The sequence below is a fragment of the Siphateles boraxobius genome, unplaced genomic scaffold, assembly GCF_051911475.1.
Source record: "Siphateles boraxobius isolate OS27281-9 unplaced genomic scaffold, OSU_SipBor_1 65, whole genome shotgun sequence".
In the NCBI taxonomy this organism is placed as follows: domain Eukaryota; kingdom Metazoa; phylum Chordata; class Actinopteri; order Cypriniformes; family Leuciscidae; genus Siphateles; species Siphateles boraxobius.
This window is the reverse complement of record NW_027509192.1, coordinates 11,845,269-11,858,844: the sequence shown is the minus strand read 5'-3', so window position 1 is coordinate 11,858,844 and position 13,576 is coordinate 11,845,269. Positions and strand designations below refer to the sequence as shown.

Genomic DNA, 13,576 nt, shown 5'->3' with positions numbered 1-13,576 from the left:
CTTCAGTCGAAAAGAAATTAAGGTTTTTGATGAAAACATTCCAGGCTTTTTCTCCATATAATGGACTTCAATAGGACACAAACGTTTCAAGGACCAAATGACAGTTTCAGTGCAGCTTTAAACGATACCTGACGATGAATAAGGGTCTTTTCTAGCGAAACGATCGGTCATTTCAAAAATAAATAAAAAACTTTAAGTTTTATAACTGTTTTATAACTCTGTTCTGTGATGCACGTTCGTGACTCTCCTGTTCGAACTCGTTCATCAAAATGAACAAATCTTTTTTTCGAGTCATTTCGTTCGTTGAATGAACGAAATGACTCCGAAAAAGACTCGTTCAAAATGAACAAGTCTTTTTCCGAGTCATTTCGTTTGTTGAATGAACGAAATTACTCGAAAAAAGATTCGTTCATTTGGATGAACGAGTTCGAACAGGAGAGTCACGAACGACGGTACGCGCTCGCGCTGTGCAAGAGAGGGGTGATCAGCGTGTACACGAGCTTTATTGACACTAAGACATTCCTCCTGGCTCTGATTGGTTGTTTCTGACCGGGAGAGGTGTATTTCTGCAAATGGCAATAGGACCACAGGGAGGAGCCAGAGGAGCTTGATTTTTTCCACAGATTATCTGTCTCATATTCTACTGTCAGGACATAATGACAGTTTTAACAAATATTTGTTTACAAAAGTTACCTACTGCCGCTTTAAATAGGACTGTCAATTGATTTAAAAAAAGAAAGAACTTAAAACCATTAATTGAATTCCTAGATGTTAGTGTCTTCAGAGGGCACAGGAGCTGAGGGCACCTCTGTTTACCACCATCTTCCCTAACCTTTCCAAAACTAACGTAATTAAAGATTTCCCTCTTCTTTTGGTGACCTACCGGCTCTTTTCCTCTGTTATTGACTTCACTAGTCATTTAATTCGCCCTCCACATTTTAACAATGTTAATTTTGTTTTTGCAGAGAAAAGGCGTGACCCACCAAATGGTATGTGTCCTGGTCCTTACATTCACATGAATTTACTCCTAATGTTAACAGTGCTAATCAATTTGCTTCTGCTGTTGATGTTTTTTACTCCCATTTTTGATAGAATTATGTTGAAATGTACACATGCACACATTTGCATCTTCCACAGAAATCAAAACATGTTCTTGTGTTAGCGTCGTCAAGCATGAGCGGGATTTGCACAAACACACATCCGCATTGTACATGACCTAGATGAGAGTAACGTTGAACCCCTGACAGGAAGCCTGGGGTCAGTGTGTGTGTGTGTTTGTGTGCGTGTGTGTGTGCTGGGAGCCATATGTATGCCACATGGATCCTTCCATGCCACTGCACTACTGCGGCCCTCTCCTGTTCAATTACATCAAAGAGACCGCGTTTCCTCACTTAGCTTAAAGATTTTCTCATGGACGTTTATCATGTTTATGACGCTGGTTTGACATAATCACTTGGAAAATGTGGTTGCTTGTTACTAAATGATCTTACAGCAGCCCGTAGTGGTACACGTGTGATGCAAGTTACACGCCTATTAATGTACTCTTGTTTTAAGAATGTTATAGAAAATATCAAGTGGTATATATTAAACCTAATGAAGTGTTTTTTTTATTTTAATTTTTATTATTTTATTCCCAAAAGTATTTCCAATTGAAGCTATGATTTGGGGCAGGGAATATTTGAGTGCTCCTCTATTATTATTATTATTTTTTTTTTTAAATAATATATTTATATTAGGGCTGTCAAGCAAATCATTTATCTAATTAATTAATCAAATGAATCGGAAATTAATCACACATCACATTTGGCTGAGAAATGACCCCCAAATTATCATTTAAAGTCATCATTGTTTTAAATGAGAAAAGCATCAAATAGACATTACAAAAAGTAGCTTAAGCTTTATTTTTTATTTTTTATTATTTAACATAAAATTTATTACACAAACTCATAGGCTTCAACGGCCATTAGGGTGAATAAATGATGACATAGTTTAAATTTTTGGGTGAACTATAGCCTAGCTTTAGTTTTTTATTAATGTGGAAATATGAAATAATTTTTTTTATAAAGTGACACTTTAAATAATAAACTAAAACTGCCAGTAGGTAAATGTCTAAATGAGTAAGTCATTCATTCATTTGATTTGTTCAAACAGCTGGTTCATTCAGGAATGAAGTAAATGACTCTCTTTATAAATGGGGCATTGAATTATTGGTGCACCCAATCGATTCACTCAAAACGCGGATTCGTTAACATATGCGATACATTTTTTCAGTTTAACGTGTTACAAATATTTAGCGTAATTAATGCAGCATCCGTTTTTTTCCCCGTCATTCTTTGGCTAGCGTTACAATATATGATCACGCTCTTATTCATGTCAAAACTTTTAAACCATTCAAGTGCGATAAGACACAAACTCTGTCTGTCACTCTCTGTGAATCTCCTGTCTGTGTGACACACGCACAGAAAGCTGCTTTAGACAGTACTTGAACGGACAAAAAAATTATGCCAAAATGCACGTTTTGTCGCGTATCCTCGCAAGTATAGTTAAGTATAGTACAGAAATTGTGCCCTCGCAAGTACAGTTAAGTAAAGTACAGAAATTGTGTGTCAGATCCGGGTCATGTGCAGCAGTTCTTAAAGTGACAGCAGCCTAATAAACCTTATGCTGTGATGTCTGTCATTAATGTAAAGCATAGATCAAAAGAAAAAGAGAAAATCACTCACTGCTGAATAACTTTTCTAGATTTGATAAGGAATCTGCAGTGAAGACTGTAAAGTGTTTGATAACTTTATTCATTTTCTGTATACATCCTCCCTGTTAGACCTACTTGAAAATCTTTAAGCACTGTTTACATGGGTCAAAAACAACGAAAACAATAACTTTTTGTGCATTTTGACTCTCCAAGTAAAAATCTGAACTGTTCTGACTGGGTCAAAAGAAAGAATTTAGCCCTGATATATGGCACTGGTCAATGTGACATTTATTAAAATGGGTTTATGTGAAGATTGTTTTAAGTTCACTTAAATCAAAAGTTATATATTTTTTATATATAATTATATATGTATTGTAAAGCCTATTAAGTGTTAAAACACTCATACTGTAATGCTGAATGCCTAAAATTAATGGGTAAAATTTAGAAAATCAACTTTTGGTGATATTGGCCTTCTTTCATAAAAATTCTTGCCATTAAACAAATATTTAATATATAGGCTACTGTCTTAATCTTGGTGAATTAAATTAAATGATTACAATATAAAAATATATTCAAAACTTTGTTAGGTCGATTAATTACAGATTGATTGACAGCAAATATATGTATAATGTCAAAGATAATATCTTTGTGTATATATATATATATATATATATATATATAAAATATATAATCATTCATTCACAGAGCAGTGTTTTTTAGCATTGCCAGCCAGTCAGAATCATTTCTAGTCTAAAAATATTATTATCTTTGACATTAAATCAACATATTTGCCCTAGATTTGCTACAGCAGCACTGGAGGCCAGTTACATTTTTTTCTCCCCTTTCTACAATCTGCTCACATTTCAAATTCACCTTCATAATTTATAGCTGTTGTTCCAACCATATTGTGCCCCTGCTTGACAGCGCTATGAAGAATGCAGTCGTTCAAATTCGATTTATGTGACACGTCCCACTGTTCTCAAAGAAAGAAAAAATGTGTTTGTGTAGTATAAGGTATTCACCTGCATAAAAAAAAAAGGCAATGTAATCTTTCTCCAGCACATTTCTTTCTCCTCCGCTTCCTAATTGTGTACCTAGATTGGTAGTGGATATCAGACTGAGCATGCTCAGTGCGACCGTTTTATCTCTGTCATATAGCGTGCTTTCATTTCAGCGTTGATGAGTAGAGAAGCCAATCAGGAATTCGCTGCAATTCTGCACTGAAACATCTGTCAAACACACTTGACTATCTTAAATAGCGTGTGACGTTGCCTGCAGTTGAAGACATGTAATGCTTACAGCAAATTTCAGAGATTAAACTGGATTAGCAGTTACTTACGTAATATTCTGCATTTGTAATTTTTCAGGATTTGACTAGCATGAGTGGGATTGGTTTAGTGGGCGGCCTGATCACGAACCGTCTCAATTGGTTTAAAGAGAGTCTTTTGGGACAATGCAGGCTGGTTTGTGGTTTGTTAGCCTCTTGCTACGGTAAAATTAGCTAGCTAGTCCGGTAGCTTCAAACCTCGGTGCTGGGATGAGATGATGTTCTGCACAACCTTCCTGTCTGCCCCATGTGAGGAGAGTTTAGACAGCATTTCGAGGCCAGATGCTGGTTTGGTTCCTCTGAAATGCCTGGTGTTGTCACGGGACGAACTGAACGAGGCTTTACCTCGACCATGTCTTAATACGCTGCTGAGATTCAGGGGCGACAGACCCTCCATCTCTATAGAGGACGTCCTGTCAGGAGGTGCTCTGGGTCATGGTCACAGGACTCTCACCCGAGGTAGGCGTTCTGTAAGGGTTTAGCAGATACGATGCTCCTGTCTCACCATTACAGTGAAGAAGTGTAAAGCTTCTGTTGGGCGTTTTCAGAAGAACAAACATTAAAGAAGTATCTTCTTCTAACTTCTATTTATTTTTTTCTTTTTTATTTTTTTCTCAACATTACAAATCTCTTTTAAGGGTCTTGGATCATGTGTTTTGCAGGTATAAAACAGGGGCAGTTTGTTTTTAACTGTAAAAATAATCTATTTATAATATGATATTCCTGGTTTTGTCACAAAGAATTATATTATATTGCTATATTATATTGTATTATATAATTTATTTGACATTTATTAGACTACATGAATTGTATTATTATTATTTTTTATTATTGCAGTGTTTGACATGGTGTGGTTTGAAGCTTTTGAAATATGATTAGATGTGTTAAAGTAATAAGCTGTTGCAGTTTGGAAAACACGGCAGGTTTTTTTTAAATGACCTAAATTATATAATATAATATTTCTGATTTTGGCACAAATAATTATTAGACTGCATAATATTAGTAGTAGTAGTTGTAGTAGTTACTAATAATTATTATATTATTTGACAATTATTAAACTACTTGGACTAAAAGCTGCTTATTACTTTAAAGTTTATTTGAACTTGGGCAGTATTTTTTTAATTACATATAATATTATTTGGCACAAATAATTATATTAAGACTACATTTATTATTATTATTTAGTAATAATAACTATATCCATTTGATGCATACTTTTTATGATGTTATATTTTATATGTATTTAAATGCATTTTTGCTAAACTGTCTTTTTTCTGTTATTATTGTTGTTTAATAATTATTATTTCTACATTTTATGTATGAATTGATACATTAACAGAATTATTATTACCAGTATTAATTATTATTATGCTATTGTAAATAATAATAAAAAAAGCATAAATATGATCTAAAATTTGAAGTGAATGGCTGTTAGGTAAAAGGTGAATAATTGGTCAGGACTTTTTGAAGGCATTATAGTAATATTTTATTATTATTATTAATTTATTTACTTGCTTTCAGTCTATAGAATTAAAGCACATCATATGTCGTCTATGAACTCTGGTTATGAAAGTGATAATGCTCGTGGTTTTAGGGAAAGTTTTACACAAAGCCTGTTTTTCCAGCGCGTTGCTTTCTATGAAAGCTGCTTTTTATCACCCACATGTTGCTATGAAGAGAATCATGGTATGTGTCCTGATTCAAAGTATCAGTGTTGGTCACTGCTACATATTTGCGTGATGCGGTCATATTTATATTGAATGAAATAAAGTTGGGTTTTTTTTCTAATGAACTTTTAGTTCTATTTTTTGTATTCTTGCTTTTGTACACTATTATTAATATTATTATTGTTCCAACCACACCAGCATCATCTGGACTTTGAATGCATAAACCTCCAGAAATGTGTGTGTGTGTGTGTGATTCATTCAAGAAGCACATCTTTCTGAGACGCCCCCTCCGTGCTTACGCATGGACCGAATCAGCTGTTGTTGTGAACACAAACTCTCAGAGCTCGGCCAGAGGCGACTCCTGTCACTTTCACAGGGAGATGTGTGCAACAGGTTGGAGATTCTTAGACGGTAGCTAATAACTTCTGTCATGTGCCCAGGACCCACTCTCCCGATGGCGACGGTGGACATCAAGAATCCGGAGATAAACAACATGCGCTTCCACAACAATTCCCACATGAATAACATGGTGCACAGTAGCATTAACAAGAAGGAAAAGAAGGTCAAGGGCAAGAGGAAGAAGTTGACAAAGGCTGACATTGGGACACCGAGCAACTTCCAGTGAGTCTTGAAGTGTAACTGACTCAGTACTTCCTGTGTAGGCAGGAAGTGACATTAATCCATGTCAAATGCTGATTTTCTGTTTCTAATGAGTCTTTTATTTTTATTACGATGTCGATTTCTGTCCATGTGCTCAAAAGCAGCCATTCTGACTGTGCCTAACGCAATGTTTTCCAGGCACATCGGACATGTAGGATGGGATCCGAACACAGGCTTCGATGTGAGTACACAACAATGACTTGCTCTGTCACCCCCACCGACACACTCACACGCTCTCAATGTCGTACACGCTCTCACATGCATATTGAAGAATCACTCATAGGAAAACAATGCTGACCTGTGTAATAATGGCATGATGAAATGCCTCAATAGTCTTGTGTTCATGCAGGCTGAAGCATCTGACGCTTGAATATGCAGCCTGTCGCCCACAAAACAACCCAGATTGCGTTTGTACACATACTTGCACTGTGTTTAGGATTTGACATTATTTTATGGCAAACCGTTTGTACTGGAAATAATGCAGATTGCCCATTTGATGACGCATTCTGAAATTCAGGCCACCTAGTCCAGTAAAATGGGAGGGTGATGGTGAAGTCACTGGAAAAAGGTCTTGCGTTTTAAGTTTTGCATTATGCATGCAGCTGGAATGTTGTGCATGTCATAATCGATGGTTTTTCCAGATATGTTTACCGTTAGCAGTTTTCCCACAAGGTGGCAGGATTGTGCTGTGTTTGAGAACGGCATGAAAGCTGGGTAATGATAGTGCTTGCAAGGCAGAATTGCATTGAAATTTCTCTTGCAACTTTTATTTGAATCATCTTGATTGTATCTTAAAAATTCGTCTTAATGCAAATTCTAATAATTCTAACATGCCTATATAAAAAAAATGTAAAATTTATTTTATCCTTGATACATTTTAAGTGTCTTTAAATGTTCTAAATTTTAAAGAAATGTAAGCTTACATTTAGAAAATTTCTATTAACTTCCACTTAAAAAGGTTATCTTTAAGAAATATGTATTTATTTTTATTTTAGCATACATGTGCTATTTTCTTTTCTATAAACATTATACCTTTTAAAGAAGTTTTAGATTAAAGTTTGAAAATACCCGTTGACTTACACTTGAAAATGTTTGTAACTTTAAAAAATATTTTTTTTTAAATTTAAAAAGTTATTTAACAATGGTATTTATATATTTTAGCCTTAATGTGTGTTTTTTAGGTTCTATAAACCTGATAACTTTAAAGAAATTAAGATTAAATATTTTATTTATTTTAGCCTTAATGTGTTTTTTTTTTTTAGTTTCTGTAAACATGGTAACTTTATAAACTTTGAAAATCCGTATTAATTTTTACTTATTTAAAAATCTTTTATCAAATATTTAATTTGTTATATTTAAAAGTATTTACTTATCTTAAAATTAAATTTATTTTATTTTAAACGTAATGCTATTTTTAGTTACTATAAACGTTTTACCCTGAAGAATAATTTTTTATAAATAAAATTTAAAATAATATATATATATATATAAATAAATATAAATACATATATATATATATATATATATATATAGTTTCTATAGACTTTAAAGATATTTAAGATTAAAGTTTAAAAATGCCTTTAACTTACACCTGAAATGTTATTTAAAATTTTTTTTTTTATTAATGTTTTTTTACATGTTATTTTGCTCAATTCATTTTCTACCTAAAGAGATTGAAGTTGAATTGAAGTTGAAACTGTGAAGCCATTAACTTAGAGTTCAGCATTTAAAAACTTACCTGCAGTGATGGTGGTATTTGCAGACTGAGTTACGATTGGCTGTCTTCCATCTGTTTGCATACTGGAATGTGATTGGGCCTCCTGCTTTTGCATCCATTTATTCATCGTTTTGCATATTATCATTAATATATCTCTTTTTCTCCCTCTATCTATATTTAGTTGTGCTTACTAAGGCAAGCATCACTAATACTATTGCTCATACTTAAGGTTGGTGATCTAAACAAACCCCTAACTCTAAATCTAAAATTTTGCCACATAACTTTCCCACGCGGACATGAATGATACCTCAAAATAAATCGGCTTATAGAGGAGAGGAGCGCTAATAGTTTTGCCCAGCAGACATAATTCAGGGCTAAAAAAAATCCATTTTACTTACATTTTTGAGTTGTACCATTAAGAAAGCACCCAGAACACCCAACCAATCCAGTTGGAACACATTAGCAACTGCCTAGCAACACCCTTGCAACCACTCTCAACACCCTGGTGATGTTGTATGGTGTTCTCACAGAAACTTCTAGTTTTACCTAAGATGTTCTTTTGCTGCCTTGCAAGCACTAGTATTTAATTTATGAAATCTAGTAAAAAAACAGTTCCTTCAGTGTTGGTTGAATATGTGTCTACTATAAACTATTGTATATGAAGAAAAAAAGACATTAACAGACATCGTATAATGCTTAACAGATCATTAGTTAATATATGCTCAAATAGCTAGAAATATAAGATAATTTTTTGATATTGTACATCAAATGTTGTACAATGATTCAAAGCGTATTTGTTAATGTATATGTGAATGCTAACATTCATTTAAAGGGTTAATGAACTGCATTGTTTATTTTATAATGTTCTCTGAGCTCCAATTATTATGTCATCAATATTTTGATATCAAAAAACATCCTAATTTAGAAGTAATACAGTAACAGTTTTGCATATTAAAATAATTTTCAACATCCCCGGACTGCCAATAAACGTGGAATTGTTTTGAAAACTTTCAACTTTCAACTTTCGATGCTGAAAAACATTTTGAAACCCTTGAAACATTTGCCAATAATGTGAAACATTTATGCGTATTACATATGCTTTATAAGTCTTGGTTGTGGCAATTTTAGTTTAAGTACTTATAGTTATGACAGTTATAATTGGCAAAGGATGACTTATGGTGTTTCTGGTAAAGGGAATTATTAATAAATGTGCCATAGTCCTTATAAGCTATTCATAGTTCATCCTTTTCGACCAATTAAAAAAATTCTATACATTGTCTTTGCAGTGTCGTATTTTAAATAAAATGAAACGTGTTGTAATTACTGGAAACGAAACAGATGTCCCTCACTGAAGCTTTTATTCAGGATTAAAGCGAAGGGCTTGGATCAAAAAAACAACAACAAGCATCGTTCTCTACAAGCGTTTTTCTGTATCCGATAATTCAATAAATGCCGAAGCAAATCACAATATTCAGTTTGACTGCGGCACTACAGTATAAATACTCAGTACATATCAAGCAATCTGTATCAGACAAAGCAATAGTGACACATGGTAAATACTGTTACTCACACTGGTGTGTTGCGACATTACTGTCAAATCCAATGTAGGCACATCATCTTTTTTCATCTCTCTTAAAAGCCTGTTTAACTGTGTCTTGTTTAAAACTAATCCGCATCAGACTGCAACTTCATTTAAAATAAAGTTTGTCTACGTTTTCGTAATGTTAGGATCACAAGAAAGGCTATGCAAAGACTTAATATGCTCTTTAAAATGTCTTGTAATCTTCAGAGATGCCTCTATTGTATTGTTGCTGGAGTAATCCTGTGTTTGCGTCTGTCTCGTATTTACTTCTGCATGACGTGTGCGAGAAGACTAAAGAGGCAAAGATGGAGAAGTAGGCGTTGATCTTCTGCAGATGTGCGGTCTGTCATCGCATTGACGTAATAATGTGACAAAATGCAAAACAAGACCTTTTCTGAGATTGGTTTTTAGTAAAAGCTGTTTTTGGACTGACAAAAAAGGAACATTTTGATTTCTCAATTTATGACCTTTTTAATGTCATTCAATTTCAGGTCATATATTACTTAATGCACTTATTTATATTTACAAATGTACAAAGAAAGGTGTTTGGTAGCTATGATCCGGATGTTCAATTGAAAATTGAACAATGTAAGAATTAGGGATGCACAGAAATGAAAATTGAAATGAAACCGAAAATTCTGAATCAAATTTTTTTTTAATAACTATTAATTTCTTATTTTTAGAGGTTTTTTTTATATAATTGTATTATTAGACTTTTAATTAAATTAAATAGCTTTACTCAGTCTGAATTTAAAACATACAAGCCAATAAAAAAAACACTTTAATTTATAGTAACACACCAAAATTGGACAGAAAATATATTAAAATGATATAGAATATCAATGTATTATTCTTCATTCAGTTCTATGCAAGAGAATCAGATTTATCTAGGGATGTCCCCAACTAAAGATTTTTCTAGTCGACCAGTAGTCGTTCATTTAAGCCATTAGTCGACTAATCTTACGTTTATGTTAATTATATAAATCTTGCCGGAAAGCACGTGCAAAAGTAATGATTATGAATATTTTGGAAAAAATAGCAAGGAGACATTTTAATAGTTTATTGAACATCCAAATGTACATTTACAAATAAGCTTTTAATCATTGTGTAACATTCTGTTTAAATCATTGGTAGATTTTTAAAAAGTGCTTGATCATATGAATTGAAAGTTGAATGACATTTAAATTTACATTAAATAATGATCTGTTGATCATTATGTAATGTTTGATAAGTTCATTTAAACATTAACAAGCATGTTATATAATAGCTATTTGAACATATATTAACTAATGATCTTTTAAGCATTACATAATGTTTGTTAATGATTTATTAATGAAGTTTTCAATCATTGTAATCCATCTGTCAAAATCATTTGTAGATTTTTAAGAAGTGTATGATCATATGATTTAAGCATTTCAATTTACGTTAAATAATGATTTGGTAACCATTATGCGATTTTTAAGTTATCTCATATTTCTAGCTATGTGAATATATATTAGCCAATCATCCGTTAAGAGTTATTATAAAGTGTTATTAAAAGGAATGTCTCACTGCTTTACCTTTGTTTTGTTTTGCAGTTGAATAATTTGGACCCAGAGCTGAAGAACTTGTTTGACATGTGTGGCATCTCTGAGGCCCAGCTGAAAGACAAGGAGACGTCTAAGGTCATCTACGACTTCATTGAGAAGAAGGGTGGTGTGGAGGCTGTGAAGAATGAGCTGAGGAGACAAGGTGAGACACTCGCCGCACTGAACACCTGCGCTTTGTGACCATCTAATACTGACATGTCTGACTATCAACCATATACGCTGTCAGAAAGTCTGGCCTGAATCAACAAAAATCGTTTTCCCAGGGCAACTTCATTCTGACTACGGACAAAAAACAATGACGTACTAACAATTTTCTCTCTGAAATGAATCTTAAAATTCACAAGTAATTACTAAGGCCAAATCATCATTTTATGATTTTAAAATAATGTAGCTGGCTGGCAACCTGTTCCTCCAACGTTTTTACACAGAAGTTGGGTGCATGTTTGAGGATTTCTATATTTGATCAATACATGTGGTGTTCCTTCAGGTCCTCCCAGGTGTAGCGGTAGGTAGAACGTGTGTTTCATGCTCGGATTTGCATGTATAAGAGGTCTGAATTTTTGCAGATTGGCATGAGTTGTTCTGAAAGATCAAAGAACACTTTGAAGTGGATCGTAAGTGTAACCGAGTTCTGTTTAACCTACATTTAATGCAACTTTATGGGAGAATATTTGTGTATATGTGGATACGTTTCAAAATCCTTATGAGGTATTTGCGTTGATCTTTTAAAAACATGTTTGATCTTTTAATAGTATGCCTTGAGAAGGTTAAGTGTGAAGTGACATTTGTTGCTGATTGGTGTGTTTTTGTGGTGCAAAACTTTGGTAGGGTTCTTCCTCTAGAATAAAAGTCTTGCTCCAGCTTTAAAGACCCCATGAAATTGGTACACTGTTTTCTTGTGTTAGTTGAACCAGGAAGGTAAGGTACACACGTAGACATCAAAGTGTCTGTAAGTGGTCCATTGGCTAATATCACAACCTACTAAAACAAATGCGGGTGGAACAGTAATGGCAAGCATTTCGAGTTCGAAATCAAGTCATTTCAGTAGGAATCCATGCAATCTAAAAAATTTCACGTGAGGGCAAACAATTTTGCGGCGCCAATTTCGCAGCAGGTTGAAGTGATTCAAGCCTATTCACTGTGCTGACCAACAGAAAGCTGCTTCTGACTTCTGTGTAAGTTTTGCTTCATACATCGCTACTATTAAAAATATACTAAAATACTAAAAATATACCAAAATTTCATTAATGTGATCATACTGTTAGTCTTTTAAAGGAAGTGGTGTTGCTATTTTTAAAAATATCATAAATAACACATTATTATTCTTTATTATAATTATTTATAATGTAATTCAGTTTTTTTTATCATAATTTTTACAATTTAGTATTTATGTAATTCAGTTGTTACATTTTTTTAAGTATATACAGTTTTAAGTATATATATGTGTGTATATTATTTATATATATATACACATATATATATATATAATATCTCTATCTGCTAGTTTATTTTCAACTTTTAAGAGTACACTATTGTACTGATGCTTCAAAGCTAATAGACATGGATTAAAAATTCCGATTTTGGTTTCATGGGGTCTTTAAGCTATACTATACATGAGGAGTCTATGTATTTATTTTTATGCTAACAAATCTTTTTCAGCACCTCCACCTCCTCCCTCGCGGGGCGGCCCGCCTCCCCCACCCCCTCCTCATACTTCCGGACCACCACCTCCACCACCCCCAGTGCGGGGGCGAGGAGCCCCACCACCCCCTCCACCTTCAAGAGCACCCACGAGCGCTCCCCCTCCCCCTCCTCCATCCCGGCCAAGTATGGGAGCGCCTCCACCACCACCTCCCAGCAGAGGGCATCCACCCCCCCCTCCACCTGCCCCCGCCTCTATGCCACCTCCCCCGCCACCACCACCTTCATCTGGAGGAGCCGCCCCTTCTCCACCTCCTCCTCCACCACCTCCTCCTGGACCTCCACCACCTACTGATGTGGATGGAGGCCACGGCGAATCAGCGCCCTCGCCCATGGGCGGGAAGTCAGCTTTGCTGGATCAAATCAGGGAGGGCACTCAGCTAAAGAAAGTGGAGCAAAACAACAGGCCCTTGTCGTCCACAGGACGTGACGCGCTGCTCGACCAGATTCGACAGGGCATCCAGCTCAAAACGGTGAGGAGTGTAAACGCTTTACCCATCCTGATGCGTCTCAGAAAATGGTGAAAGATCGCCTGCTCACCTGTCATTTAGCTTAAAAGGGTTTTAAACAACTAGTTACCTGTGGCGATTAAAGTTCAAAACTGTACACAGAATATTTGAATTTAATTTGTCTCTATATAA

At 34.5% G+C, this 13,576-nt stretch overlaps 1 protein-coding gene across 2 annotated transcripts in view; it reads left to right on the top strand.

Moving 5' to 3' along the window:
- The window catches only part of wasla (WASP like actin nucleation promoting factor a), a 37,565-nt gene that overhangs the window by 20,238 nt on the left and 3,751 nt on the right, over positions 1-13,576 (top strand). The window contains exons 5-9 of one of the 2 annotated variants that reach the window (XM_077211049.1): positions 966-989; positions 6,127-6,307; positions 6,485-6,527; positions 11,223-11,376; positions 12,894-13,408. In XM_077211049.1, coding sequence (XP_077067164.1) covers positions 966-989; positions 6,127-6,307; positions 6,485-6,527; positions 11,223-11,376; positions 12,894-13,408 — 917 coding nt within the window. The remainder of the gene's footprint in view (positions 1-965; positions 990-6,126; positions 6,308-6,484; positions 6,528-11,222; positions 11,377-12,893; positions 13,409-13,576) is intronic. The other variant, XM_077211050.1, reaches the window with a different exon arrangement.